The sequence below is a fragment of the Nerophis lumbriciformis genome, linkage group LG21 (genome assembly GCF_033978685.3).
Source record: "Nerophis lumbriciformis linkage group LG21, RoL_Nlum_v2.1, whole genome shotgun sequence".
Classification (NCBI taxonomy): Eukaryota; Metazoa; Chordata; class Actinopteri; order Syngnathiformes; family Syngnathidae; genus Nerophis; species Nerophis lumbriciformis.
In genome coordinates this window covers 19,457,817-19,484,107 of record NC_084568.2, presented here as the reverse complement: position 1 = coordinate 19,484,107, position 26,291 = coordinate 19,457,817, and the positions used below count along the sequence as shown (strand labels likewise).

Sequence of the window (26,291 nt, the reverse complement as noted above, 5' to 3'; positions counted from 1 at the left end):
TGAAGCTTTTCAGGTGGAATTCTTTCCCATTCTTGCTTGATGTACAGCTTAAGTTGTTCAACAGTCTGGGGTCTCCGTTGTCGTATTTTAGGCTTCATAATGCGCCACACATTTTTAACGGGAGACAGTCTAGTACCTGCACTCTTTTACTACGAAGCCACTCTGTTCTAACAGCTGCAGAATGTGACTTGGCATTATCTTGCAGAAATAAGCAGGGGCGTCCATGAAAAAGACGTTGCATGGATGGCAACATATGTTGCTCCAAAACCTGCATGTACATTTCAGCATTAATGGTGCCTTCACAGATGTCTATGTTACCCATGCCTTGGCACTAATACACCCCCATACCATCACAGATGCTGGCTTTTGAACTTTGCGCCTATAACAGTCCGGATGGTTATTTTACTCTATGGAAAAGAACGATATCCACAGTTTCCAAAAACAATTTGAAATCTGGACTCGTCAGACCACAGAACACTTTTCCACTTTGCATCAGTCCATCTTAGATGAGCTCATGCCCAGCGAAGCCAGCTGCGTTTCTGGGTGTTGTTGATAAATAGCTTTATCTTTGCATAGTAGAGTTTTAACTTGCACTTACAGATGTAGCGATGAACTGTAGTTACTGCCAGTGGTTTTCTGAAGTGTTCCTGAGCCCATGTGGTGATATCCTTTACACACTTATGTCGCTTTTTGATGCAGTTCCCCCTGAAGGATCGAAGGTCACGGGCATTGCTGCTTACGTGCAGTGATTTCTCCAGATTCTCTGAACCTTTTGATGATATTACGGACCGTAGATGGTGAAATTCCAATAGCTCGTTGACAAATGTTGTTCTTAAACTGTTGGACAATTTGCTCACGCATTTGTTCACAAAGTGGTGGCCCTCGCCCCATCCTTGTTTGTGAATGACTGAGCATTTCATGGAATCTGCTTGTATACCTGATCATGGCACCCACCTGTTCCCAATTAGCCTGTTCACCTGTGGGATGTTCCAAATAAGTGTTTGATAATCATTCCTCAACTTTCTCAGTCTTCTTTGCCACTTGTGCCAGCTTTTTTGAAACATGTTGCAGGCATCAAATTCCAAATGAGCTAATAATTGCAAAAAAATAACTTAAAGTTTTCCAGTTCGAACGTTGAGTATCTTGTCTTTGCAGTCTCTTCAATTGAATATAAGTTGAAAAGGATTTGCAAATCATTGTATTCGGTTTTTATTTACGATTTGTTGCCAACTTCACTGGTTTTGGGTTTTGTACGTTGAAAACAAAAATAAGGTAGCATTTTCTTTAATGCCTAGAAAGTAACACAACTCTTAATCTTGAAGTAAATTATCATAATTCATGATTGTGTTAGTATTGAAAAAGGATATTTTAAGTAAATTATTAGTACTGTATTTACTGTCTTTGGCAACATTTTGCATTGAGCTCTTGGATTGAGTGATGTGTGGTCGTTGTTAGTATAGTACCTTGGGTCGGAAAAAGTCAATCTTATTATATTTAAAAAAAAACATCATATAAAAATGTGTAAACGGTGAAAGTAATGGATTACACCAGTGTTTTTCAACCACTGTGCCGCGGCACACTGGTGTGCCGTGAGATACAGTCTGGTGTTCCGTGGGAGATTATCTAATTTCACCTATTTGGGTTAAAACTATGTTTTGCAAACCAGTAATTATAGTCTGCAAATTATGTGTCGTTGTTGAGTGTCTGTGCTGTCTAGAGCTCGGCATAGTAACCGTGTAATACTCTTCCATATCAGTAGGTGGCAGCCGGTAGCTAATTCCTTTGTAGATGTCGGAAACAGCGGGAGGTAGCGTGCAGGTAAAAAGGTGTCTAATGCTTAAACCAAAAATAAACAAAAGATGAGTGCCCCTAAGAAAAGGCATTGAAGCTTAGGGAAGGCTATGCAGAAAACCGATGGCTACAAAGTAAACAAAAACAGAATGCTGGACGACAGCAAAGACTTACTGTGTAGCAAAGACGGCGTCCACAATGTACATCCGAACATGACATGACAATCAACAATGTCCCCACAAAAGAGGATAAAAACAACTGAAATATTCTTGATTGCTAAAACAAAGTAGATGCGGGAAATATCGCTCAAAGGAAGACATGAAACTGCTACAGGAAAATACCAAAAAAACAGAAAATGCCACCAAAATAGGAGCGCAAGACAAGAACTAAAACACTATACACAGGAAAACAGCAAAAAACTCAAAATAAGTCAGGGAGTGATGTGACAGGTGGTGTCAGTTCACCTACTTTGAGACAAGAGCTATAGTGATGCATAGTTGGTTATGGTTTAAAGTCTTATCCAACAATTGCGACAACGACTTTTTACTGTCAACTGAGTTTCGTTTTTTAACGATTTCTGCTGGTGGTGTGCCTCCGGATTTTTTCACCGCAAAAAATGTACCTTCGCTCAAAAAAGGTTGAAAAACACTGAATTACACCACATTTGACATACTCCGGTACAGTAGGTGGCAGTGTGCACCTTGCAAGCCTCCGGCTGCAACCCGCCAGTAAACCAACAGAAGAAGAAAAATAGACGTCTTTGCTAGCGAGGTGCGTAAAATAATACAACAATAGCACCGCTCAAAAGTGATCGGGAAGTTTCATCTGACCCGATCGTTGCGGCATATAAACATTTATACAAATTGGGACGAAGTATTGCCAGGCTTTTGCCTTCGAGCGGTAAAAAGAGCTACATGCTAGTGGTGCTGCTAGCTCCTAAGCTAACGACGCTATTTAAGACTGCTGCATTGTGAAGCGTTAAGTAAGGTAAGTGGACATTAACACGAGTGTTGTTTACTTCATTAAGTACGCGAAATGAACTGTGTGTATTCCTTCATTAGAGTGTTGCTTTCTGTTTAGAGTTGAATGATGTATTTTAACCCAAAGCCTCCATTTTCACTCGCATCCGTCGACGGAGATTACCTCAAGACTCCGTTAGCGTTAGCTTCCGCTCTGTATTTATTTTAATGCGAGCTGGCGTTGTCCTTGCACCTAAACTAATATATGCGTGTTGGTTAAGTATAAAAATTAATTTACAGTAAAGTTTATCTTCCATGGTTTGAACATGTTGTCCAAGTCCTGGCGTGGCATGCATTTAGCTTGTACCCATTACCATGGGGTTCTTTTTATTGGATTTTAATCCTACCCGCCGAATGTTTCTAAATTACTTTTTTTTAAATATTTTACATTGTAGCTGTAGTTGGCCATATTATTTGCAATTGTATTTTTATTTGAGCTAGATGTGAACCACCGGATTTCCCCCCAGATGGCCAATACACATGGGGTGGTGGGGCGTGGCTAAGAACGCGGTCAATTTGACGTCATCATGTTTATGATGTCATTATTAATTTGATCGTCAATGACGCATATAATTTCCTTATATTTACATATAAACAAATGTGTTATTAGTATAAACATACTATATATTTTTTCTTTTATCGTTTTGCTTTATTCTACAATTGTTGCTGCTCATTGTAAAATGTAACACAGGCTACACCAGTGTTTTTCAACCACTGTACCGTGCGATATTGTCTGGTGTGCCGTGGGAAATTATGCAACTTCACCTAATTGGTCCGAAAAATATTTTTTTGCAAGTCAATAATTATAATCTGCAAATACTGTGCCGTTCCTCAGTGCCCGTGCTGTGTAGAACTCGGCTGTATTACTGTGATCCCAATATGCAGACCACAGCGTGCAGGTAAAAAGGTATGTAACGCTTAAGCCAAAAATGAACAAAAGGAAAAGGCAATGAAGCATAGGGATCTTCTTTATCTTTAATCCTCTTGGGCCCCCTTGGGAGCATAGGGCGTCTACCCTGGATCTCCACCTCACTCTCTTCTGTGCGAGGGTTTTCGCTTCTTGCTAGGAGATCCCCATCTTGGTCAGTTCATCAAGAGTGGACCGCCTCCAGTTGAGTTTTGGTCTCACTGGTTTCCTCTTGCCTTGAGGGTTATAGTCCAGGGCTTGTCTTGCTAGGTTTCTCGGATCCTTCCTAAGTGTATGGCCGATCCATCCCCACTTTCTGCTTTTGATTTCATTTTGAATTTGCTCTTGGTTCATGCGTCTCCACAGGTCTACATTTGATATCTTGTTGGGCCACCAAATCCTCAGTATGTACCTGAGACAGTTGTTAATAAACACTTGTAGTTAGGGATGGCTATGTAAAACGACAGTAAAACTGAACTGGCTACAAAGTAAACAGAAACACAATGCTGGACGACAGCAAAAACTTGCAGCGTGTGGAGCAGAGACGGCGTCCACAAAGTACATCCGTACACGACATGGCAAGCAACAATGTCCACACAAAGAAGAATAGCAACAACTTCAATAGCCTTGCTTGTTAACACAAAGCAGGTGCAAGGAATAGCGCTCAAAGGAAGACATGAAACTGCTACAGGAAAACACCAAAATAACAGCACAAGACAAGAACTAAAGCACTACACACAGGAAAACACCAACAAAGTCAAAATAAGGCACGAGGAGGACCTGGTGGAGTTTCATTTTTTAATGTTTTCTGCTGGTGGTGTGCCTTTGTATTTTTAAATGAAAAAAATGTGCCTTGCTTCAAAAAAGGTTGAAAAACACTGGGCTACACTACTGTGTCGTACTTGAATGTTCCAATTTAGTTTGCCAAATATCTAAACAGTCCTTTTGAATTAGAGATGGAAAAAATGGTGGGGTTTTTTTATATTCTCCACATTGAAGTCATTGAAAAACTAAGCACACAAAGGAAATTACATCACATTAAATCAATGATACAGTTTGGAATAAACTGGGGAAACAAAGCAATACCATTATTCAGGATGAAGGTTGGTTGTATTGCTTCATGCTAACATACAATGGGTTAGCTCATTGACAGGCTATCAAAAAGTAGCAGGGCACATATAAAGACAAACAATCATTCACACTCACATTCATACCTACAATTTAGAGTCTGTAATTAACCTAGCGTGCAATTTTTGGAATGTAGGAGGAAGCCACACACGCACGGAGGTTCTCCCACACAGAGATGACCAAATGGACATTCCAAGACGCACATTGCCTTAAGTTCGACGTTACTGTCGGTGGTACCGTCAAAATTAGGGTAGTTTTCGCTTTAATTAGAAATGCATGAATCAACCTTTCTCTTAAACTTTCTCACCTTTTCCTGAATGCTAACTCAGGCCCCGTTTACACTAAGCCAGATAAGGTTATCCAGAGTAAATCACACCTAACCTTATATGTGTACACACACAACAATGCCACCGTTTAAGACCCCTGCCCCTCTCCATCCGCCGGCGAAACGCGACCTAGTACGCATGCGCGGAAAATGCGCACGTCATAGTCATCTCCAGTGTTACTTTGTGTGCAAGTTCTTAAATTTAACTTATCTGAACAATATCCAGTGTTGTGGTATTTCAATTAACTGGAATCCAGTGTGCTGTAGGGCCCTATTGTAGTGAATCACACCTGAGCCATCATAAATTAATCAAATCTTTATTAGACACGTAAACAATGTGATAAAGAACGTTTTACATCAATCAAACTAGGGATCTAGATATCTGGTCAGGACACTCCTCACTCTTTTGCCGTCACCTTCATTGTCCATTCGTTTTTGGTGACTTTATATACTCTGGACCTAGACGTTGAGTCTGTGACATACATGGCGGACAATAACTGATACAGTCTGCTTTGCCTGTCCAAATGCATTCGCTGTTTTCCGTAGTTTTTCGTCGTCTTTCCTCGACGGCCAGGCAATACAAAGCACACGCTACCTTTTTTATCACATCCGCGGGAGCTCGCATTCTCGTTGACTCTCCTTCGACAAATGGATGAAGTTTTTCTGCTAAGTAGAATCACAGCTGACATTCGAAAGTTGTCTTGCCGTCTGAGAAGTGTTGAATCTGAAATAGCTGCAATCGCTTTCTCTTAGGTATTCATGTGTGATTTCTAAGGCTGCAGCTAACGATTACTTTTCTATCGATTAATCTATAGATTATTTTTTTCGATTAATCGGTTAATCTATAGATTATTTTTTCGATTAATCTATAGATTATTTTTTCTTTTACCGATTATTTTTTTTATTTAAAATGAAGATGAAAAAATAAATGTAAGCCAGTTTTTTCAAAAGGCATGACTTTTATTTACAAAAAAAAAAACTATGGCCACTCAGTCAACATTGACAACATGACAAAATATTCTGTAACAATGTAAACATTTAAAACTTTTAACATTTAACAAAATTAAAAGTAGGGCAGCACGGTGGAAGAGGGGTTAGTGCATCTGCCTCACAATACGAAGGTCCTGAGTAGTCTTGGGTTCAATCCCGGGCTCGGGATCTTTCTGTGTGGAGTTTGCATGTCCTCCCCGTGACTGCGTGGGTTCCCTCCGGGTACTCCGGCTTCCTCCCACTTCCAAAGACATGCACCTGGGGATAAGTTGATTGGCAACACTAAATGGTCCCTAGTGTGTGAATGTGAGTGTGAATGTTGTCTGTCTATCTGTGTTGGCCCTGCGATGAGGTGGTCACTTGTCCAGGGTGTACACCGCCTTCCGCCCGATTGTAGCTGAGATAGGCTCCAGTGCCCCCCGCAACCCCAAAGGGAATAAGCGGTAGAAAATGGATGGATGGAAAATTAAAAGTAGCTTATTTGCTTTTTAATGTGCAAATATAAAAGTAAACATCCAGTGCAAATCTTAATATTCTGCAATAGTATAAGCATTTCAAAAGTAAAAGTATTGCTTATTTTGCTTTAAAATGTGCAAAAATAAAGATAAACATCCAATACAAAAAAGTGCAAAACGGAAATATTCGGTAACAGTGTAAACATTTCAACAAAAGTAAAAGTATTGCTTATTTGCTAAAATGTGCAAAAATAAAGATAAACATCCAATACAAAAAAGTGCAAAACGAAATATACTGTAACAACAGTGTAAAAATTTCAACAAAAGTAAAAGTATTGCTTATTTTGCTTAATAACACAACAATGATAGTATGATCAAAGTGAAAGTTAATTGTTCGTTTGTACATAGTATATGTAACTGTTAATGTTGTAAAAGGTATTTGCACAACTAATTAACGTTAGCGTTTGTGACACGTCTTGTGCTGTGGGGTTCTTTCAGGACCGACAGACTGAACGCCAGACGGCTTTGCCAGGTTTACAATCTTTTAATTTTACACAAAGTATTTTCTCTTCCAACTCTTTTCTCTTTCTTTCCTCGCTTTTCAGCTCCTCTTCCTCGCTCGCTCGCTCGTCGTCCTCTGTCTCTGTCTCTCCTCCTCTCTCGCTCCACGTCAGCTTCACTCTGGCTCCTTCCAGTCTCTCATCCCTTTCTCTCTGCTGCTCCCCTTTTCTTCCGCGAGAGGAGATTGGATGATCGCGCACCTGGGCACGATTGCGGCGTCGCTCCCGGCGCGCCCCGCCTCGCCGCTCGCTCGCCGGCCCCACCTCTCCACAGCGTTAAAGAGGAGCGCGTCTTTGTAAACACTGAACAGGCACGCCAAACGCGCCTCTCAGAGCAAAACAGTGTTTTAGTTTATGAATTTACAACGCAGATACAAATGACACATTCATGTTTTTGTGTAATGATGACAACGTATACTCACGCGGACGATTGACTAGTTGATGGTGATGGCAAGAACGTTGTCGGGTGTTTTCTTTCCAAATGTTCGTTCATAGCCGTTGTGCTGCTATGATAGGCCATTTCCGCTCGACACGGTGTGCATACAACAACATTATTAGGCCGTTTATTGAAATACTGCATACTTTTGACGACTTTTGGCGTGCTTTATTCCCCTCGCTCACACTGCTCGCATCGTCTGCTTTGCGCTCCGCCATGACGGTAGTGTGACGTAAATATACGACGCGTCGACGCACAAAAACGGTGTCGACATATTTACGTAACCGATGACGTCGACTACGTCGACGCGTCGTTTCAGCCTTAGTTATTTCCACAAGCGTCTGTACATGTAGAAGAATGAGAAACACGGACATGTCTTGATGACTCGCCTTCATATTTCCAGTGGTTAGCTCCGAGTTACGAAACCGCTTTATTATGAAGCTGGCTGTGGCGTGTTCTTTCTGACGTCACTTCCTGTGTGGGCGCGGTCTTTCTGACGTCACTTCCTCTCCGAACTCAGTTTGTAAACGATCAATGAGTCCATACAAAGCTAAGTGTCGGAGATTCAAGAAATACACGGCGCACTTACCCGTGTAAAAAATTGTCCGAGGAGGGGGACCTTAAACGCTGGTTTAGTGTGGCTGAAACGGGGCTTAGGCTAAATAACTATTTGTTTAAGGGGTTAAACGACTTAGTGAAGACATGGCCTCAGTTCCAGGGTCGATCAGGTGTGCGACCAGCTCGAGTGCTTATGCTGACAAGCGATTTATATGACTTAAAACCAGGGTAGACAGGGCCTTCTCTGTGGTCGGCCCTAAGCTCTGGAACACTCTGCCCCTCCATGTTCGAACTGCTCCCACAGTGGAGTGTTTTAAGTCTCGTCTTAAGACCCACTTTTATTCTCTGGCTTTTAACACTATGTGAGTTGTGTGGTCCTCTGTTGTCCTCTGTGTTTTTAAAATTTTGCTTTTTGCTTTCTATTTACTGTTTTAATTGGTTTTACCCTTTGAAATTGTTTTTAATCACATTTATTTTATATTGTTTTTAATTGTGTTTAATATTGTTGTGCAGCACTTTGGAAACATTTTGTTGTTTAAATGTGCTATATAAATAAAGTGGATTGGATTGGATTGGATATGCACCTTTTTCAAAATAAAGCATAAAGTAATATTTTTATGATATTTGAGATGTAATTATGGCCAATAGTGCTTGAATAATAGCCTATACATTATATACATTCATTCAATATATTACTTAAATGTTTAGATGTGAAAAAACCCTCAAATTTTTAAGGTGTGGCGGCTTTTATTTTGTTGTGGCGGTGTGCCATGATCAATGACATGTAGTGGAAACCCTGACAATGGTAAAAGTTAAGGGGACCTATGATGATTTTAATCTACATTTAAAGCACTTCCCTGTGGTCAAGATAATAGGTATGGGATGTGTTTTGGTGTAAATTTTGCTCAACGGTCACTTTTATAACCTGTTTTTTGAGTCTTTCCTAGGGATGGGCGATATATCTATATTGCGTTATATATTGCAGCCTCCTGCGATAACGATATATATCATGATATATTATTTGGTATGTAAATTATAATAGAATTATCTCAAAACGGGTTACAAATGCCCTTCATTTTCAAGATCATTGAATGATTACATTTTCAATTAAACTTATAATTAGACAAAAACACAGGATGGTGGTGTACCAATATTAATTTAAATATTTAGATAAATTCCTACTATTGGGTCTGATTTAAATCCCTTGATTTCTGCCCTTAAAGTCCTCCTGTGTCCAGGGACTTTAAGACACTGCCTTAAAAAGCTGCTTTTAGCAGCATTTTTGTAACTGAATGTTGCATGTCGGTGTTATTGTACACATACCTAGATTGGATGAAAATAGTACTACAGTATTTATCAGAAAAGACTAAATTCCGCATAGGATTTCTGGAGAGTGCACGTTCTCGCGATACATTGGTACCTCGGTTTCCGTCATTAATCCGTTCTGTTGAAAACTGGAAAATGTTTCCCTTATTATAACAATGTAAACACAATTTATTTGTCCCAGTGTGTGTGCGTGCGTGTCTGTATAGTACTATCCATGGATGAGTGTGTGTACATAAGCCTGATAGTCCCTCAGTTCGGCGTCTCAGTATTCCGCAGAGGGACATCACGATAGCACAGCTAGTTGCTATGGTAGCCTCCGAGATCTAGTCCAATGGAGTCAAGTCCAGGTGTTCCTGAGGGAAGGAGGAAGGGGTCTCAGGAGCGTCTCACTGCCGCGCCCTTATTAGGCGAGTTATCAACAGTCACCTTGCCAAGTCCTGTACGAGGGTGCCGAAATATAAATAGGATTGTTTTGATTAGGGCGACCAGATGCAATTCAACAGATCATCTACTCCAGTTGTTCTCAACCTGCGGCTCGTGGGCCAGGTACGGCCCGCCAGCATCCACAATACGGCCCACGGGCAACGTTCCCTCTAAGGTGCGCGCCTGTTCAATTGCGCACTGCTCAAGCGTCCTCTGCGCACAGCAAATATATGCCGCGCACCAAATCAAATCCCATCTGAATTCTAAACAAAATAAACACATTTATTCTGTGTAATTTTGCAATGCAACTCTGAGTGACAGTGACAACAAGCGGCCGTTCAATTGAACACCGTTCAATTATTGTAACGTCTATCGAGATGCTACGTGGACAGGAATTATATCGATCACTTTATTGAGCAAAACTGTTTATACTCGGCCATAACCACACCAAAATCATGAGTAAAAAACTTCTATCTCGAAAAACTAGTCATTTTCTGCCGTACAAACCGGGCCAAAACCAACTTGTCATCTGTCACCAACACGCATACCACTAAGCCACTGGTGCGTTTATTGCCACACAAAAAGTCGGACAACTCAAACACCACACAAAGTTATACTATGACTCCTCAGTCATGCGTGTGCTTATTCTACTGTCATTTATTATTAATGTTAATTTATTTATATTAATCATTGAATGCTGTTACTAGAGAAAGTTACAGGAATGCACACTTCATCCTATGCTTACATTTCATTGTGCAACATGAGGATGTTTAAGGGGAACTAAATGTGATCTCTGAAAGGGGTACAAATGATTTCCAAAGCAGGACCCCCACCCAGACATATTGTACAATACTAATCCATAGCTTATGAAAAACAAGATTTATTTTCATTACAAGTGGGCCAAATCACTAATATTACAAAATAATCTCATGAAAATGACTCCTCTCATTTGAGTGTTATTATAAAAGATTGGTTTGAGACAGGTGTGCTGCTGGTATTGCCACGTGTGGTGTTGTTCACATGTGCTCCACTGAATGCTCAGGGAGTTTTTGTGTTTGCTCACACACATGAACAATTAGAGGGAACATTGCACGCGGGACGACCCAAATTAAACAAAATTATTTATAAAAAAAAATATATATATATATATTTTTTTTAAATCTGTTTAAATATGTCCTGTCCAGTTGCTCAAATCACATTGTTGATGTAGATGCCCATATCTGCTCTACAGCTTTACTTTACAAAGGAGAAGTATGGGATATACGTCTCTTGTTGCCCTATTTGTGTTTGATTTAATTAAATATTTGTATATATTTAGTGTTTGGCACTGCCGGATCGGGGCAGCAGAGGAGGAGGTAGAAAGAAGGGGGGAAAAGAAGACAGGGGGAATATGTGGGCACAAGACTACAACAAAATTAATACTATGCAGGGTTTCCCCTAGACTACCAAGATACCCGTGGCGGTGGGGGGCGCGGTTGTGGGCGTTGTCACTATGACGTCATCGAGTAATTTGCTATTATATGATTTTCTTTTAAAAAGACAAAAAAAATTATAAATACATTTAAAAACAAATCTATTATTAATTAGTGTTGATATATTTGTTTATAGTTTTGCCATATTTTGAATTGTTGCTGCTTATGAGTGAGGTTTTTTTTAATTAAAAACAATTAGCAGCCAATCTAGCATCTTTTTCAGGTGTTATACTCGTGTTTAGAGACTGCTTCTGTCCCTAGATGTTCTTCGACGAAGGAGTCGAGCTGCTGCAAGCATGACTTCACACTTGCTTCGCGCTGTTGTTCCAGTTGGACTTTCTCTCCTTAAAAGCCGCCACTGTCCTCCTAATATATGCATATTTTGTAGGTGGCTGTCCACGGGTATATCTGGAATATATTAAAATTATGCTCACATCGCATACATGCTGACAGCGCTCCAGACAATGGCGTGCGTTTTGTTTACCTCCGGTTTCGGCAGCGCAGTTTTCGGTAATCAACGTCTTTTTTTTGCGGCCGAGTTTTCAGTACATCACTTGTCAATAGTGCGCAAATAATAGTCCATATATATAAATTCATACTGTAATGAACAGCTGGTGTTAATGTTTTATATTCGTGTGGTTTGAATTTGATGTCAGTTTTTCCCATGTTTGCAAACACACCATCCGTGCCTGAAAGGTGATTGGCGGAGAATGAAGAAGTGTTGTTGTGTGTCTGGTGAAGCACAGACTCATGGACACCAAAGTGTTTGCACAGGAGGTAAAACCTGTTGGAATTGTGCCGTTTGTTATCATAAGATTGGTAATACAAGTTAAAAATTGCGTCGGACTTTGTGTGGTTTCTTCTAGGGGGCTACAATATGTATGATATTTAATTTTTTTTCAAGTAAAAAAATAAACCCCTTATTTTCAAGGTGTGGCGGTAATGAAAATGCTGTGACAGCACGCCACTTTCAATTACATTAAGGGGAAACCCTGGTGTGTGTATGTATATATATCTATATATATATATATGTGTGTGTGTGTGTGTGTATACATATATTGGGATTACTTTGATTTCTGCATACATTGGTGATAAAATGTCTTCTGCTGTTCATCAAAGTCAACAACATGATGCCACCTCCACCATATTTCACAGTTGGAATGAGGTTTTGATATTGGTGTGCTGTTCCTTTTTTCCTCCACCCTTAGTGTTGTGTGTTCCTTCCAAACAGCTCAATTTTGGTTTAATTTGTCCAAAGAATATTTTGCCAGTAGTGCTGTGGAACTTCCAGGTGCTCTTTTGAAGAAGACTTGTTTTACCCATTGGTACAGATGCACATGCATCCTCAGCTGTTGCCATTTCTAATACAAAGTAGCGGGTAGTTTAGGTTATATGTCAGTAAACTCCATATGGAAGCGTTAAAAACTACAACATGGCTGATGGTGAGCAGACAAAGTGGAGGCACATACAAAAGACAGACTTCTGAAGAGACTGTCAGAAAGTGATTGGCAACACTAAATTGGCCCTAGTGTGTGAATGTGAGTGTGAATGTTGTCTGTCTATCTGTGTTGGCCCTGTGATGAGGTGGCGACTTGTCCAGGGTGTACCCCGAATGCAGCTGAGATAGGCTCCAGCACCCCCCGCGACCCCAAAAGGGACAAGCGGTAGAAAATGGATGGGTCTATAAAACGTAATTTTTGCAAAATTTTGATCAAAAACCACAATTACATTTTATGTAGACCACAAGGGAGTGTTTTAGGTGTAGAAAAAAAATCACAATATGTCCCCTTTTAGTACATTAAGGGCCGCCACAAGAATGTATCAGAAATATGGCATATATTTTTTTATTTGTTATACATGTTTCTTGTACTTCTTTTGTCAGATTAGCCTGATGTGATTGTTTGCGTTTGACGGATAATTTGTTTGCAAAGATTGTAGTTTCTGCTTTCGTAAAAAGGGTTTACACTTGCACACATATGCAAATCGTAAGACTGTACCTGCTAAAAGTATTTTGCCTTCATGAAATCACATCATCAGCAAATAATTGTATACTGACGGATTCAATTGTGTGTTTGCTAGCTGTGGTTTGGCGGTGTTTGAGAGGCCATGAAGATGGAGGATCAGTTGGAGATGATGTCACAATTCCAAGAGCCCAGGGCAAAGAGAAAAATGATGGCAATTGGTAAGTGTGTATAATATTGGCCGAAAACAATAGGATTGTAATTGTGAGTTGACCTAAAATAGTCTTAGTAGTAGTTTAGCAACAGGCAATTTGTATACATGCAACCCTGTTTTTTTGTTGTTTTTTTCCCAGAAAATATGCCTGAGTCAGGTCCTTCCACCAGTGGATTTCCTTACGACAGGGCACATCTGAAATACGGCTTATCAAAAAGGGTAGAGGTTTCTTTGTTCAGGCTTCCTGAATATAAGATCAGCGCCCTTCGACCACCGACGCCGCCACAGTTCTACAGTGAAGATGAATCGCTGAGCAGCTCTAATTCTGGTCTTCACGACCGACAAGAAGACTCGAGTGATTCTGATTATTCGTCTTCAAAGACTCCAAAAGCTAAAGCCAACAGTCTTGGTAAGCCCTTCATTTTCTGTCTAACCACTACTTTCACTAATTCTATCAGTCAACACTCAATTTATTGATTGTTACTTTTAAAATGTTTGTTTTATTTATTATTCTCATAATATTTTCAGCTAGCATTAAATGCTAAGCAACACTTTTTTCGAATACCGTATTTTTCGGACTATAAATCGCAGTTTTTTTCATAGTTTGGCCGGGCTCCAGTGCGACTTATATATTTCCTTCTTTATTATGCATTTTCGGCAGATGCGACTTATACTCCGAAAAATATGGTAGTTATTTGTAACCGTGTCCCCTTCCACTGCACCCTTCAAGAATTTTTTTAAAACTGTATTTCTTTTATAAAGATTCGATCCACTAAGTAGAAACACTGAAAGAAGTTTATAGCAGCAAATAAATTGTGCTGCAAATGAGCGCATCAAGCATTTCGTTAGGGATGGATATTGTTTATATTTTAATTGACATTACTACCAAAACAGTACTGTACTTAAATGGTGCCTTAACTGGTCCCTAAAACAATAGAAAACATGTACATTTTTGTATTAAAAAAACGGGGGGGGGAACTATACTTTTTATTCTTATGCAATTTTGACATTTTAGTTGAACAGACTAGTAATTGAAATACTTAAATTATACAAATTAAATTATAACTAACATTCACTTAAGTTATAAAATCCACAACAAACGGTCATAAATATTGCATAAATACAGAATGTAGAGAACGTGCAAAAAGCTACTTTTATATTGATGCTCATAATTCCGATGTTTGTGAATGCAACCTCATCATTGGTACATAATGAGGCAGTGATTTGTTGTTGTTGTGGCCACTGGTTAGGCTAGCGCCGTTGGGTTAAGTGGGCCACTGTTGGCGTGTTAAAGGGAACTGGAATTTTGCCTATCATTCATTATCTTAATGTGAGACAAGAACATACATGTAAAGTCTGTAATTTTGTGCCATCTCGTTACATACACCAGTGTTGTCAAATGATTAATTTTAGGGATGTTTCCGATCAGGGTTTAATGCTGCCCATACCGATCCTCCTTGCGTGAGATCGGCTGCTACCTTGTGGAACTTCTTAATATAGAGTTGCGAGGCTCCCTGTCAATAAAGCTGGCGGTCTTGCTGAGTCCTTTTTCTCCCACCAAAACAAAGAATGTGGATGAATGAAAAGTATGGAGTATGAAGGAGTCATGTTACATAAACAGTACAGTTTGTTATAAACTGAAAAAAGCAATAGGATGAAGATTGGCTCTTATGCCGCTAGCGTAATGCAAATGTACTGTGGACCAGCTCATTGACAGCCTAACAAAAATTAGCAGGGCACATATACAGACAAACAATCATTCACACTCCGATTAATACATATGGACAATTTAGAGTCTCCAGTGAACCCAACATGCATATTTTTGGAATGTGGAAGGAAGCCGTAGTACTCGGAGAAAACCCACCCACACACGCACGGCGAGAACTTGCAGATGTTCATACAAAGGTTCAAAGACGCTCATGGCGTAAATTCAGACGTTACTGCCGGAAGTAATTATAAAGTTGGGGTCGTGTTTACAGGCTTGAACAAGAAATGCCTTAATCAACGGGAAATACCTTTCTCTTGAACTTTCTCAGCTTACTTTTGCAGAGTGCCAACTCCGTTGCAGGGTCGATCAGGTGCGCGGCCAGCTGCAGAGCTAATGCGGACAGGCGACTCAAATGCACGTTTTTCAAAATAAAGCACAGAGGAAAATTTTTTTATGATACTTGATAGAGGTGGGAATCTTTGGGCACCTTACAATCCGATTAAAAATCGATTATTGAAGCATCGATTATTGATGCAGTTTTACATTTCTTTTCGTTTCACTAATCAAACATTTATCACTTGCAACTTAAAAAATAGTGCATTTGCAATTAGGAACAGTTAAATAAATGCTCACATTTACTAAATAAATGGAAATCTGTGTAAAACTGGACTATAAGTGCCCTAAATTTAAAAAAGCTGGTCAGATCTCTCGCTGAGGTGGCTCGCTGCAGTCAGCCGAATTTTAGAACTTTTTGCATTACTTTAGTTACAATAAATAAATCGATTGACAATAACTAATCGATTTTATATTCGTTCATGTCCGAATTGCGATGCATCTAAAAATGTTGATTACCATATTTCCCCCACCTCTACTATTCGAGATGTTTTTTTTTAAACTAATTATGGTCATACTGCATAGATAATAGGCAATATTTTATATATCCATTCATACAATGTATTACTTGAATTTGTTTTCATGTAGAAAGACCCTCATTGTTAATGTTTGGAAACCCTTGTATATACTGTACCGGTACTTTATTGTTCCAACGTCGTCTTATATCGATCAGATATTCACATTCTGTGCCTGCCACGTCCCATCCCCTGTCTATTTTTCAGAGCATACCCCTATAATTGATTCATCGGTGTTTGCCTACACTCCTCAAGAAACCCTTAAGACTCGTCCTGAACTTCCCGAAGAAGAGATCAAGGCGGACATGGTTGTGCTAGCCAAAAAGAAGAACTTGAGATGGCATCGAGGTCAGATTGTGGAGGTTGTTATAAAGGGTAGGAACAAAGAACACATTTTTTAATCTTTAAACATTAATCATATCTTTAGAGACATTGGTATTGAATAAGGTTTTGTCAAGTCAGGAACAACTTGATATTTTGTTACACTCAAATTTGTATGTAAAGAAGGTTTATTTTTTAGTTTGTCTTAAAAATATTTGGAAACGGTAAAAATTTCATTAAAAAAATTATAATAATTGTATATAAAATATGTATTTCTTGTATTTAAAATAATTATTTTTGTCTTTTTCAGAAGACGGACGATTGAAGTACAAAGTCATTTTCGAAGAAAAAGGAAAGAGTCTGGTCTCGGGCCACCATATTGCTTTTGAAACCATGCCAAAACTGGAGCAGTTGTATGTTGGCGCTCGTGTTGTGGTCAAGTGTCAAGATGACACAACTCTGTTCAGAGCTGGTATCCTGGCAGAGCTCCCCTGCAGAAAGAACCGTCTCAGGTGTGCTGAAAAGTTTATTGCTAATTATAGATTAAAGGGTGGCTTTATGTCAGAAAAGATCTGCAAATAATTTTACAGTGTAACCTGTTTGTCAATGCGCCTCATAAGTGGCATTTTATGGTACTAAAACAGTGCCAAAATCAGTGTGCAAAAAGACCACTCTCTCCCCGAGCGGTGCTTCTCACCTTTGGCACTCTAAAGGCGTGCATTGTGAACTTTTCTGATTGGTTGTTGTAGTTGATTGGTTGTAGTGTGAAACATGGATATTGGGTTATTTTGTCTAAAGACTCTACTCTTCAGGAAGGACACACATCTCGACGGTAACAGGTTCAGATTGTCTTTGACCTGGTAGGTGTTTGAAGTGGCCAATATGTATCCACTGCCACATTCTAGAATACCAAATGGAAGAATTTATGTGCGCGTAGAGAGCCCGCAATCTAGAGTGGTTTATGTTTTATTTGTAAACCTACAACAGTTTTTACAGATATTTATTCTTCCTATCCGAACATGATTTTTTTTCTCTTGCCTAAACCAGCTGTTGGGGTCATTTACAATTAGGCTTTTGTACATGCACACAGGTTTTTTAACAACTTAAGCAAAAAAACTAAAAAATAATCAGAGTTAATACACTATGCTATTATTTTAAGTCAACAGGAAGTTCTGTGTGCACATTTTCATGCTGTGTGACAAATAGTTGTCGTTGCACTCTGCTTAGTGATAATGAAGATGTTAACAGTACTACAATGCACGTCGAAAAACAGACCGACATTTTATTTTAATTTTTTTACTGGAATGACCCCTTTTACGTCTTAAATTGTATGTCAGCAAAAAGGGTTGACATCGGTCTGATTAAAGTAGATGCGTTTTATCATTAAGAAGAACATGGTGGACTGGAACCTGACAGACGGGTTGTTGACATTGGCGAGACTGACTTAAGCAGGTTCCACTGTAGTCCCTGTTCATTCAGGTAAACAGTTGTCCCTATGGTTGCAACAATCAATCGATTCATTAGATTCATCTTTGCTTTGACTGGTTGAAGTTTATTTCGAACATGTACACAGTTTCAATATTTTACATATTTTAACTTTTTTCTTTTCTTTACATGTCCGAGAAGGAGTAGAAAGAAGCAAGTTGTTTTAAACTGTTTTCCCTAAAATACGCATTGAGGCTATAAAATGTGTTTTATCTTATTACTCTTATAATCGGACAAACTAATAAAAAGATTAGTGATTTACTAAAATAATCTATAGCTGCAGCCATAGATATCTCAATAAAGTTGGGCGGTGAGAGATGAAAAAAATGTTTTAAAGTCAAACATATGAAATTTCCAACGTTTGATTCAATTTGCAGGTTTTTGGTGTTCCTGGACAACCACAAGCCCATCTATGTTGGCCTAACATTATTTCACCTCGTGTGCAGACCATGTAAGTTTGAGGATTTTTATTCTTGAGTATTTTAAACCCCTGAATTTATTAAACTGTTGTGTGTTTATTAAAAAATTGTATTTTCTCTTGCATGTAAATTCAAACTACCTTGGGTTAAATTTAAAAATAATAACATCAGTCAAATGTTTGTGTATATGATGTCATTATTCTCATGCAAAACAAAATGAAGTAAACCGTATCAGCAGGCATCCTCTAATGTTCCAACCAAAGAGACAAGCGAGGATAAACCTAATTTGGTCAATGTGTGTTAATGATAATGGGGCAAAATGGAGTGCTGTACTCCGATAAAAGCAGCAGGGGCCAAGTAGCATTTAGTTTGTTGTTTAATTCAGTTAAATGACACCCATTGGAAGTAGGAGTACAGTACACCCTTGCATTGCATGTGAGACATGTCCAGTTGCTGTCGCCTCGGACTAGGAATGTAACGATTAACAGTAAGTAAGCGGACAAATCTGAAGTCTGTACAGATTTTGGATTTGTAAAGTTTACTGGGGAGAAATACTTAAGATTAATCAGCACATCTGCACAAAATGCAGGAGAAATGACACATTGCTTGTTTCATTGGCCCTTGTTTCAAAAGCAGCTTAATTGAGCCTGAGGCCACCAACTGTATCCAGGAGAGGGAGGCCTTGAAGCTTGCACAGGGTTTCCGTGGGTCTTTAAAAAGCATTAAGTCATTAAATGGATCTAGCAGAATTAAAACCTTAAATTGCATTAAAAAGCATTACATTTGATGTCCAGAGACATTGAAAAAAATGTAATACAATTCCAGGTCTGGGCTGATATTCAGTAGGTCAATGAATCGAACGATAATTGCAAAGGAACTCAATAACTTTGCCGTCATCGATAAATTGCTACGTCTTTGTTTCTGGCTTTCAAACTGCATAAAAGCGGTCTCACTCTGTGCATCGCTCTCAGCACCTGAGCTCGTTTACGGTATTTGACAGTGGAATTACATGAACAAAGTGAGACTTTTGTCAGTCATCCACAATATTTGTTTCGATACGCGCAGTTGGGACCTGCTTGCAATTCTCTTCCACACATTTTCCTGTTTGTAGTATTAGAAGCGACACTCACTTTAATGTTGGAGTCTCAAAACCATAGGAAGAGACTTTCACCAAGGTGGGCAGTGTGAACCCCGGAAAAATTAAATATGATATTTTTACATTCTAATCTTAAGTTACTTTTTTGTCATGAAGGAGTGAACAGACTCTCTGTGGTTCATTTGAGGTATATATAGTTTGTTTACATATGGTAGAATTGTTCTTAAATCCATCCATCCATCCATTTTCTACCGCTTATTCCCTTAAATCTGTATTGTTTATTTTAATTGATTACTTAACGTACAGCAAACATTGAAAGTGCTCTTTCTGTAATAGTTATGTGTAAGACTAGATCTCATATGAGCAATGAATGTGAAGGAAAGTATTATCTACATGCACAAAAAGTGCAGTAAATAAATAATAAATGATAAATGGGTTATACTTGTATAGTGCTTTTCTACCTTCAAGGTACTCAAAGCGCTTTGACAGTATTACCACATTCACCCATTCACACACACATTCACACACTGATGGCGGGAGCTGCCATGCAAGGCGCTAACCAGCAGCCATCAGGAGCAAGGGGTGAAGTGTCTTGCCCAAGGACACAACGGACGTGACTAGGATGGTAGAAGGTGGGGATTGAACCCCAGTAACCAGCAACACTCCGATTGCTGGCACAGCCACTCTACCAACTTCACCATGCGGTGTCATTTTGCACAATTTTCATTTTTGTTTTTACCGGTAATTTTATGTTTCTGCCACATTACTTTTTCAATAAGGCTAGTGTTGCCTTCATATGAATATTGGGTATCTACTTACTAAGTGTTCTTTAGTTATTATCTACAATAATGTTTCTTCTGCAAAAATGTTTTTGTTTTTGGTAAATAAAACTTTGTTACAAGTTATTTAACATTTTGATCTTATTTCAAAATACCGTTATAATTTTAACCGTGGTAAGGCATATTCATAGCGCTACATTCCTACTTTGGGCTCATGGTGGGCTAACAAGAGTTTTCTGCACAAGAATCCCATTGAAAGCGTAGCGAAAGAGCGTGTGAGCTTTGGTCATCTAAATTGATATAGTTTTAGTTGACTAAATTACACAACATAAATTTAGTCAACTATTTAAGTCTCTTTTTTGGCCATTGGCACTTTTTAAATTGTTAATATAATTCTTGCATACTGTGTATTTTATTTGGTTTTAGCTTATTGATATCAGTTTTATTTTTTATTTTTATCCACGTTTCTATCTCTGTTTTATTTTAGGTGTTTTTTAGCAGTTTTTTTTATTGTCTTTAAGTTTCTGTTTTATTCATTGTCTTTTGATTCATTATTCTGGAAAGCACTTTGGTCAAGTGTGGTTATTTTTAAAGTGGTCTACAAATACAGCTAAATTTGATTGGAACTAAAATGACAGTACATATATTAAAAAAACAGATTATTGTGCAAATTGTCACTTTTCTTTGCTTAACTTGTTGTTTTAGTGGTTATAATCGCTGTACACGGTGTCATGTTTTCTGAGGCCTCAAACGTGGATGTGTCCACCAACCTCTCTTTCTCCCTGGCTTAGACCAGTCACAGAGTGCAACTAGTTAGTGTTGCAACGGTATGGTTTCACGGTATCCAACAGCTCAATGTATATATAGAGAAAGATATATACACGTATTCGTTACACCCCTATTTGTTATCTCGTTTTTCGCCAGTGGAAAAAAAGTTAAAGTTAAAAGTACCAATGATTGTCACACACACACTAGGTGTGGCGAGATTATTCTCTGCATTTGACCCATCACCCTTGATCACCCCCTGGGAGGTGAGGGGAGCAGTGGGCAGCAGCGGTGGCCGCGCCCGGGAATCATTTTGGTGATTTAACCCCCAATTCCAACCCTTGATGCTGAGTGCCAAGCAGGGAGGTAATGGGTCCCATTTTTATAGTCTTTGGTATGACTCGGCCGGGGTTTGAACTCACAACCTACCGATCTCAGGGCAGACACTCTAACCACTAGGCCACTGAGTAGTCCATGTAGTCCATGCATCCATGTATTGTCCGCCACTCATTCGAGTCCGGGTCGCGGGGGCAGCAGTCTAAGCAGAGATTCCCAGTTTTCCCTGTCCCCGGCCATCTCCTCTAGTTCTAAAGGGGGGATACCGAGGCATTCCCAGGCCACCTGTGAGACATAGTCCCTCCAACGTGTTCTAGGTTTGCCCTGAGGTCTCCTCCTGGCGGGACATGCCTGAAACACCTCACCAGAGAGGCGTCCAGGAGGCCTTCGTAGTAGATGCCCGAGCCATCTCAGATAGCTCCTCTCTATGTGATTGAGCAGCGGCTCTACTCTAAGGTCTCTCTCGGATGACCGAGCTCCTCACCCTATTTCTGAGGGTGATCCCAGACATACTGCGGAGGAAACTAATTTCTGGCACTTGTACTCCAGACTTTGTCCTTTCGGTCATTACCCAAAACTCATGACCATAGGTGAGGGTGGGAACATAGACTGACATGTAAATTGGGAGCTTCGCCTTCTGGCTTAGCTCCTTCTTCACCGCAACAGACTGGTGCAGTGACTACATTACTGCAGACGCCGCACCAATCCGTCTGTCAATTTCACGTTCTGTTCTTCCCTCACTTGTGAACAAGACCCCGAGATACTTGAACTCCTCCACTTGAGGCAAAACTTCACTCCCGGCCAGAGGTGTGCAGTCCACCCTTTTCCGACTGAGAACCATGGCCTCAGATTTGGAGGTGCCTATCCTCATCCCAGCAGGTTCACACTCGGCAGCAAACCGCCCCAGTGAACGCTGAAGGTCCCAGCCCGATGAAGCCAGCAGGACCACATAATATGCAAAAAGCAGGGATGCGATCCTATGGCCACCAAACTGGAACCCCCCCACAGGACACCGCAAGGGACATGATTGAAGGCATTTTCCAAATCCACAAAACACATGTGGACTGGTTGAGTAAACTCCCATGCCCACTCCAGCACCCTCGCGAGGGTATAAATCTGGTCATGTGTTCCACGACCAGGACGAAACCCACATTGTTTCTCCTGAATCCGAGGCTTGACTTACAGCTGGACTCTCCTCTCCAGCACCCTGGAATAGACTTTACCCGGGAGGCTGAGGCCCCGTTTACACTAAGCCGGATAAGGTTAACCGGGGTAAAACCCACCTAACCTTATCCGTGTCCACACAAAACAATGCCACCGTTTAAGACCCCCTCTACCTCCGTCCGCCGGCACAACGCAACCTAATAGGCATGCGCAGAAAATGCGCACCGGTGTTGTGGTATTTCAATTAACTGAAATCCAGTGTGCTCTGGGGCCCTATTGTAGTGAATCACACCTGAGCCATCATAAATTAATCAAATCTTTATTGGACACGTAAACAATGTGATAAAGAACATTTTACATCAATCAAACTAGGGATCTAGAAATCTGGTCAGGACACTCCTCACTCTTTTGCGTTCACCTTCATTGTCCATTTGTTTTGGTGACTTTATATACTCTGAACCTAGACGTTGAGTCCGCAAAATACATGGCGGACAATAACTGATGCAGTCTGCTTTGCCAGTCCAAAAGCATTCGCTGTTTTCCGTAGTCTTCCCTCGACGGCCAGGTAATATAAAGCACACGCTACCTTTTTTATCACATCCATGGGAGCTCGCATTCTTGTTGACTCTCCTTCGACAAATGGACAAAGTTTTTTGCTAAGTGGAATCACAGCTGACCTCGACATTCGAAAGTTCTCTTGCCGTCTGAGAAGTATTGTATCCCAAATAGCTGCAATCGCTTTCACTTAAGGCATTCATGTGTGATTTCCACAAGCGTCTGTACATGTAGAAGAATGAGAAACACGGCCATGTCTGGTTGACTCGCCTCCATATTTCCAATGCTTAGCTCCGAGTTACGAAACCGCTTTATTATGAAGCTGGCTGTGGCGCGTTCTTTCTGACGTCACTTCCTCTCCGAACTCAGTTTGTTAAAGATCATTAAGTCCATACAAAGCTAAGAGCCGGAGATTCAAGAAATACACGGCGCACTTACCCGTGTAAAAAATTGTCCAAGGAGGGGAACCTTAAACGATAGTTTAGTGTGGCTGAAGCGGGGCTTAGGCTAAATAATTATTTGTTTAAGGGATTATCCGGCTTAGTGTAGACATAGCCTAAGAAGTGTGATCCCTCAATAAGTGAAACACACCCTCTGGGGTGGTGGTCGCCCTTTTCAAGAAGAGGGACCACCACCCCAATCCAGAGGTACCGCCTCAGACCTCCACGCTGTGTTGAAGAGACGTGTCAGCCACGACGGTCCCACAACATCCAGCGCTTTGAAGTATTCGAGGCGAATCTCACTCATCCTCTCCTGGGGCCTTGCCACTGGGCAGTTTTTTGATTACCTCGGCAACTTCGGCTCCAGTGATGAACATGTCCACGTTTGTGACCTCAGACTCTGTCTCCTCTGTCGTCACTTAACAAATTATTTAAATTATTTGATAACGTTACTGCTCAATTTGAAGATAAGAAGTTACTGCCTTCTTTGTTCATTCACACCACAAGTTTTAAAAGCAAAACTTGATTTTATTGGCATTCTTGCAAACTTGTGTTGGACCCAGTGTGACACATGCATACTTAAATACACCATTTCTATCCCCCATCAGTACCAGAACCTGTAGAGGACATCCAGGACGAAGCTCACAGAAGTTTTATGGCTCAATACTTAAGGGATTGGCCTTACCCTCATCTAACCCAGTACAAGCCTGGCCAGACTGCCTCTGTGGAGTTTAATGACGAGTATCACAAGTGCAAGGTGGAGCTGGTGGACTCCAGCTTGATACAGGTGTTGTTTAAGGTTAGTTCTGCCTTTATACTGACATTGTTTTCTGCTATCTGTACTGTTTTTTTCCCCTAAGTTGTTTAGATGACCTCTTGTTCTTCTGTCATTGCCTTAGTTTGATCAGCACAAAGAGTGGATTCACCGTGGCTCCATACGGCTAGAACATATGCCAAGATTTTTGGAACTGAGGAGAAGAGAAGCAGACGCCGGTGAAGACTGAATGACTGCTCTGGACAATACCTTTTTATCCATACTTTTATATTGCTACTTTTCTCTTCAGTAATTGTACAAATGATAGATTGTCACTTTTCAAAAGCCCCCTGGTAGGTGCCAGAAGACTTCCGAGAGACTTTCAGCAACATGATAAAATCCAAAGGAAGACACTTTTCAAACCTGCTCAACTATCTTATGTTAAAAGGCAATTTGTTTCAAGCCCTCCGCGACCCAGAGAGGGACCAGCAGTAGAAAATGGATGGATGATTTGTAATCTCTACGGTGAGAGAATCAACAGCGAATCTCAGAAAATGCTGTAGAAAATGAGTTTCAAGTAGTAGCCTCCAGCCTTCCACACTTCTCACGAGGCCAATTAATGGGTGTCTTTCTATCGTTTAGCTAAAACTCTGCTCTATTGTACATGCAACTATTACTAAAAAATGTGTATATATTCTGTCAAGCAGCTGTATTTTATACAGGCAAACATCCGTTACTTTACATCAAACGGAGCCAACCAAGATTACCATTTGAGGAAATGGCATCATGCATACATATGTACAAATTATTCACAACCTGGCAGATTTTGACTTGAAGATACTTTTATTCAACCAGCAATGTATTTTATCTGTCAAAGTCAATGGGTATAACCTAACCTGATCGGTTACCCGACATTTCCCCTCATTTTTGTAACCTGTCGCCCAGAAGAGCAGAGCAGAGTAATACTGGTCTGAAAGTGCAGAAGTAACTCCAACGACTTCATTAAATTCCTCAAATTTAACTACATGTTCTGAGTCAATTCTAATTGTTATTCATCAATAACACATTTAAGTAATGATTTAGAGATGTATTTATTTCATTGTGTCCCATTTGACCCTCCATAGAACACGGGTTCCTGGTCCGATTTGTTAAAATGATGAAATCCAACTATCTTAACAGAAGCGATATCCTCTGAAGTTCTGTTCTTTAGAGGCAGGTTTTTCTGGGAAATAATGGTGGAATTCAGGATTTTATGACATTCTACTTTGGTGTATTATAATTAGTCCTTGTTTCATCCTGTCGTCTAATGCCTACAGACTTTTTTTCAAATGATAGTGGTTCAAAGCGAAACCGTTAATATGGAATGAACTGATATTTAAGAATGTTAAGTGGAACGTTGTATCAGGACAATACACTTTTGCTCTGTCAGTTATGTGTCACAGCTTATCGTGGTTGTTATATTTTCCACTTTTCATAGGATCCGGTTTTCAACAAAAAAATGTCGCCAAAAGTTTGCTCCGGTTTTCGTTTATCATCTCGGTTATCATACGGACAAACAGCCACATAACAAACTAGTTTGTTTGCCTAACATTTGGTGGAATCGAGTGCCGTAATCAAAGTGCTTCGCGTTGACTTATTCTTGCCATGTTAATAATAAATTGCTTGACTCCAGCTTTATTTGTGACCTGTCTTTACAAAACATGTCTGTTGGCCTCCTCTTCACTTCCCACCTGAAAGTCGTTCTCTCTTTTAGCCGTCGCCCCACTATGACATCATCCCTGATTGACTCTGTAATTCTTTTGCTAACAAACGACACATTTGACCGCAATATAAGCCCCCATGGGGCCAAAAAGAGTTGCAAGTGCCACCAGCACTTTGCTGAAAGGTGAGAAACACGGTTGCATTTCAAAAAAAGACCATGTAGCAAAGTACAACCATTGCGTCCCTCACTCTTCGCCTACCGCTGTTTTTGTTAACTAGTCTTCAATAAAGTTAT

At 40.1% G+C, this 26,291-nt stretch overlaps 1 protein-coding gene across 3 annotated transcripts; it reads left to right on the top strand.

Annotated features, from left to right (window-relative positions):
* The first annotated feature begins 2,463 nt into the window (after positions 1-2,463).
* Positions 2,464-25,972, top strand: LOC133621003 (histone-lysine N-methyltransferase SETDB1-B-like). 3 transcript variants are annotated; one of them, XM_061982760.1, is made up of 8 exons: positions 2,464-2,562; positions 13,470-13,572; positions 13,705-13,974; positions 16,389-16,556; positions 16,813-17,014; positions 18,365-18,438; positions 24,150-24,340; positions 24,441-25,972. In XM_061982760.1, exons 2-8 carry the CDS (start codon positions 13,497-13,499, stop codon positions 24,543-24,545), a joined length of 1,086 nt encoding a protein of 361 aa, XP_061838744.1. In that variant the 5' UTR covers positions 2,464-2,562; positions 13,470-13,496; the 3' UTR covers positions 24,546-25,972. The 3 variants fall into 3 exon arrangements, with proteins under 3 accessions (XP_061838744.1, XP_061838743.1, XP_061838745.1); XM_061982759.1 differs by having other exon boundaries at positions 2,482-2,778; XM_061982761.2 differs by lacking the exon at positions 2,464-2,562 and adding an exon at positions 3,663-3,717.
* Positions 25,973-26,291: the final 319 nt, after the last annotated feature.

Bases quoted from the DNA above. Each gene is read 5' to 3' on its own strand.
- LOC133621003 (XM_061982760.1), top strand. From the start codon at position 13,497: ATGAAGATGGAGGATCAGTTGGAGATGATGTCACAATTCCAAGAGCCC. The intron at 13,975-16,388 runs GTAAGCCCTTCA...TCTATTTTTCAG, and splicing joins AGCTAAAGCCAACAGTCTTG to AGCATACCCCTATAATTGAT. The intron at 24,341-24,440 runs GTTAGTTCTGCC...TCATTGCCTTAG, and splicing joins TGATACAGGTGTTGTTTAAG to TTTGATCAGCACAAAGAGTG.